This window comes from Poecilia formosa, unplaced genomic scaffold (assembly GCF_000485575.1).
Source record: "Poecilia formosa unplaced genomic scaffold, Poecilia_formosa-5.1.2 Scaffold644, whole genome shotgun sequence".
NCBI lineage: Eukaryota > Metazoa > Chordata > Actinopteri > Cyprinodontiformes > Poeciliidae > Poecilia > Poecilia formosa.
The window spans coordinates 222,214-227,109 of record NW_006800583.1 but is presented as its reverse complement, the minus strand read 5'-3'; the positions used below and the strand labels follow the sequence as shown (position 1 = coordinate 227,109).

At 37.7% G+C, this 4,896-nt stretch overlaps 1 protein-coding gene across 1 annotated transcript in view; it reads left to right on the top strand.

Annotated features, from left to right (window-relative positions):
- Positions 1-4,106, top strand: part of LOC103130533 (polymeric immunoglobulin receptor-like) — an 11,519-nt gene extending 7,413 nt beyond the window's left edge. Inside the window, exon 7 of the mRNA XM_016665993.1 lies at positions 3,402-4,106. Within this exon, the coding sequence (XP_016521479.1) occupies positions 3,402-3,458 (57 nt within the window). The 3' untranslated portion in view covers positions 3,459-4,106. The remainder of the gene's footprint in view (positions 1-3,401) is intronic.
- Positions 4,107-4,896: the final 790 nt, after the last annotated feature.

Sequence of the window (4,896 nt, the reverse complement as noted above, 5' to 3'; positions counted from 1 at the left end):
TGAGCATATTTTACTATTATTTTATTCAACAGGACACAGAAAGTGGGTCAGTGAAACATCGATAAACCCTGGAAGTTTCCTCCTGGCTTCGCGGTGGAGCAGTGGTCGGTTCCTCACAGCAGAACGGTTCTGGTTCCGATAGTTTCCATGTTCTCCCAGTGAAACCACTGGTTTCTGTGGTTTTCTCCTTCAGCTATAAAAACAGACCATTGGTTATTTGGGTCTGAGAGTCGGTGGATCATCGTCTTCTCTGTATATCCGTGTTGGACCAGAACTCTGGGTGACCCGACCCACAGCATTGTAGCTGAATGTTGGTAATTCTGTGGAAACTTTTCTCTCAGCTCCATTTTTTAAACATTTGTTCCCTCAGCAGCTTCTTAGAGGAAGTAACCTAATATATTAATCTTCTTATGTATTTGTAATTGCATCTTATTAGACAGAAAAACAGGAACTGAGAATAAAAACTCAATTTCTCTACTTCCTCTAACTTCTGTTATCACTAAATGTAAAAGGAGAAAGTTTATTTCAGAGAAATGTGAATATCTGGTTGATAGTAAAAAGTCAGGCAGGAGGTTTATCAGCCCAGGTTCAGTTTTGGTTCAGTTGGTCATAATGTGCAGAAGATGACATTTATTCAGACGCCTGGAAGAATCACACAAACTTCCTCCTGAAATATGAGCAGCTGGACAGTTTGAGCCCTGAGCTTCATGTTCCTGTCAAACTCTGTCAAGTCCAGAGGCGGCTGGTCCATAGGGGGCGCTGCCCTCTCACATGTGGAGGGGAAAATGTCAGTTTTCCTTTATAGTGAGGCCAACATGTGATCTGATTTATTTAAACAACATTTTCCTCATTCAACAGTAAATTTCTCCAACAGAATTCTGTTGGAGAACCAGTCTGCAGAACCGGAATCTGGTTGAACTCTGTTCTTTCTGAGTTGATGTCAGGAAATTAGTTTTTTCTTTTCTTAATCCTCCTGATGTTGTACAGCCTGTAGGCTTGAAGAATGTAGAAAATGTGGTTAGATTGTAGTTTCTATCAGGAAGTTCTGATATTAACTGTTCTTTTTCTCTTTTAGCTCTGCAGGTTGGGAACAGTGGTTCTTTCAAGGAAATTAACCATTACTATCGGCTACCTGGAGAAGACCTCCCCATTACATGCTACAATCTCTCACCTGGACCATGGCAGATTTTCTGCAGAGAAAACTGTCAAGGAGAAAACGTTCTTATTAACACAACGTCTAATAAAGAAACAAGTGGAAGAAACAGCATTGAATATTCTGAAAGAGTTCATGACAAGTCTTATAATTTAACTGTGAAAGTCTCTAATGTGACCCATTCTGACTCTGGACTGTACAGATGTGGTCTGAACGACTCTCCTTCCACACTCAAAAAATTCAAAGCTGTTGTTCCAGAAGGTGAGTTTCTACTAAAGCTGCTTTTTGTTCTAAAGAAGTAAAGGACGTTTCAGTCGCTCACAGAGCTGCTGAATTTTGTCTTTTACTGAAGTTTGGTGATTTAAAAATATTGAGATGAATTATTGATTCATATAAATTAGATACAGCTTAACATGATTATTCTGAAATGATTGATTTTAGTTTTTAGCCAAATATTGTTGATGGGATGAAATGAAGAATCCAGTTTCTGCTGGTTTAACTCTTCCATCCTCAGACTGGTTGAACTGGGCAGCTCCCAGTGTGAAACTGGATTAATGTGATCAGACTGCATCATGCTGAGATCAGAAAGTAACTGATGATTATTCTAACAGCTCTGCTGGATGGAGGCAAAGATCATCACCTCTATAAAGACGCTGGCAGCTCTCTGACAGTCGCCTGTTCCTTCAATTCCTCTGGAAAAACCAAATATTTCTGCAGAGGAGGATGTGAAGAAGAAGAAAACATTCTTGTTTACACTGATGGAGTCAGAGCTCAGAGCGGCAGATACAGCATTGGTCATAGCAAACACAAATCTTCAGATGTTTTTTATGTGACCATTAAGAATCTGACCCAGTCTGACTCCGGACGATACAGATGCCTTTCGTATTTAAGCTCTGAAAAAAAATTATACGTGGATTTTAACATTGTCACAAATGGTGAGTTTTAAAAAACATATAGAAACACACAAATAAATACACCCTGTGGACACTCTTACACAATGCATGTTTATCCAACAGTCTCCTCTGAAACCACTGATCCGTCACCCCTGGACCAGAATTACAGAGCAACATCTACAGGTACATCAGCTCAGTGTCAGTTAAAGACTTTTCCACCGCAGGTCGACTTTCAGCACAACCAGGAGTTTACCATCTTGAAGAAGTTTCATCTCTAATATACTGAACATAATACCATTTTATAGAAAATGATTGTGTTCATTCACACATTATCAGTTGTGACAGTGAGCAGAAAGTTTCTGACATTTAACACAAAGAAGAAAGTTTGATGGTTTCATCCTGATGATGGTGTTTGGATGACTAATAAAGGTTTTGTAACCTTTGTTAAAATTAGGGCAGATCACTGTTTTCTGGCCGATCTCTGTTTACCGATCTTTAAAAGCCTGACCTAACAATTCTGATTTTGGCCAATACCGATTTCTTTTGTCTGAAATGTTGCTAAATGTAGCAGGAAAGTTGCTGAGTTGGCAACAGTGGGGTGAATATTGTTAACTGTGAACGTGCCGTGATGATGGATGTGTCAGTGAACTCTCTCATGGCAGGGAAAAGAGGACAGTGGCAGATCACCAATCTGCTGATAATAGCTGCTAATAAATTGGTCCAACTCTAGTTATTATGTTTTTATGTTCAGATTTTATTTAATTTTTAGAGATAAAACGTTCTGAAGAAGATCAGGAGGTCTGAAATGAATTAACCCTGACATGTCCATAGTCAGTACCAAGATCCGCCTGTAGGTGTCAGTAAAAACCAGCTTGTTAATCTCTGCAGATCTTCCTCTGATTCTGATTGTTGTGACTCTGGCCGTCATCGTCGTCCTGCTATCAGCTGCTCTGATTGTTTCCTACAGGAAGAGATCTCTGAGAGGTGAGAAAGCAGCTGACACACTTCTCCTCATGTTTACAGGTTTTCTTCAGGATTTGCAAAAAAATAATAATAAATAAAATTATAAATGAAGTGGTGGAACATGGCATCCTCTTTCTGTCGCATTAGTTTAAATGCTTTGTAATACTTTTGATTGGTTTTCAATGATGTTGATTGTTCTTATATTTTTGTTGTTTTTCTATTTCAAAAGTGAAAATTTGTTGATCTAAATTGTGATTTTAATAATTCATCACAATAAATAAGTATTTGTTCCACAGGAGGTGATTTATTCTAATATTAAAAACTGGATCAAAATGTTGCATCTGGCTTATGCAGGCTGAGTTTGTCTGATGTTTTGTTATTATTCTTTCCAGACTGTCGCCTGTAAGCAGAGCCCCTCTGGAGAACCTCTCAGCAACAACCAGAAGTAGAACTGATCAGATACACGTGGACCTAAAACAAATATTTCATGAGAAAAAATAATAATAATTTTGTCCCTCATTTCACAAAGAGAAACTCAGATGTTACATATATAGAGTTAAATATTTCCTTTATTTCTTGTCATTTTGATTATTCTGACTCGCAGAATTAAAACATAAAATTTATTTTCTCAGATGAATAAAACTAATATTTTGTCAGAGAGGTCAGTTCTGGAAGTCCAGGCTGCTCTGATTGAACCTTCAGCTCATCTGCATCGTTGGTTCTGGTGTCTCTCATCTTCCTCTGATCAATACTCCATACATCCTCTGTGGGTTATTGATCAGCGCAGCTACCTGCTGTTACCGTGGTAACCAGAGCAGCTTTTGGTGCCATGTGACTCCAGGTTCAGTCCAGTCCTGGTGAAACTTCCTCAGATTTTTTATTAATTTTGTTTGATAATCAGCTGAATAGGATGTGACATCATGAGTTTCCTAAATGCAACTTTTTCACAATGTTCCAATGTTTTTAGATCTACCTGTAAATACTGTTATGACCCAAATGAAACTCTGGATTCAAACTTAAATTCTGGTTCTGATAACAAATAATAACTGCCTGAAGAAAAAAATACAATTAAAGAATAATTTGAGTTCTTCTGCTTTTATTTTCTGGAGAAAAGGTTTTGTGTTTAAATACCATTGAGAATTTACTGAGTTTAATCTTCTACATGTTCAATTCCAATTTATAAAAATAATAATGATTCAAAAATTTAAGAGAAGTAACATAATGGATTACTGTATTAATCACATGCTTCTCTGCATGTGCATTTTTTTGTCTGTCAGATTATTTTTGTACATTATTCTGTAATCAAATATTTAAATTGTTGTGAATAATCCTCAGCTTTCCTTTTTTCTGCCGTTTTTGCTTTCTGTCGCCAGCTTTGAGTCGTTTTAGTGCCGTGGATGGACGACATTGTCCTGTAGATTTTATTCGTGAACGTTGTTCAGAGTATAAGCCTACATTTTTTTCTCTCTTTTCCCAGCAATTTGTAAAACAATGATACCAATAAAATGAAATGCTTCTGCTGTAAGAATAACAATAAAAGAAGTTTTTCTTCAGTTCTTGTGTTTTTTATGTAAATGATTCACACAGCCGACACAGATCCACCATCAGGCTCTCTGAGGGAAATAAATGAACTTTGACACTAAGTTCAAACAGTTTGTTGGGTCGTCAGGAACTGGGTCGGGTTCCAGTAAATCTCTGCAGTCAGCAGGCGGTCGGACGGCTGGTCAGTGCAGACAAAATGTTTCAGAGAATAAAAACAAAGTTTAATGTAAATTAAAACCTGGTGGCAAAAGATGATCTATAACGAGCCGAAGCAGGAAGTGTGAACTCTGAGAGGAGCGATTTCTGGATATAGAGCAGGAACTGGAAAACCACAAACCTGAGATA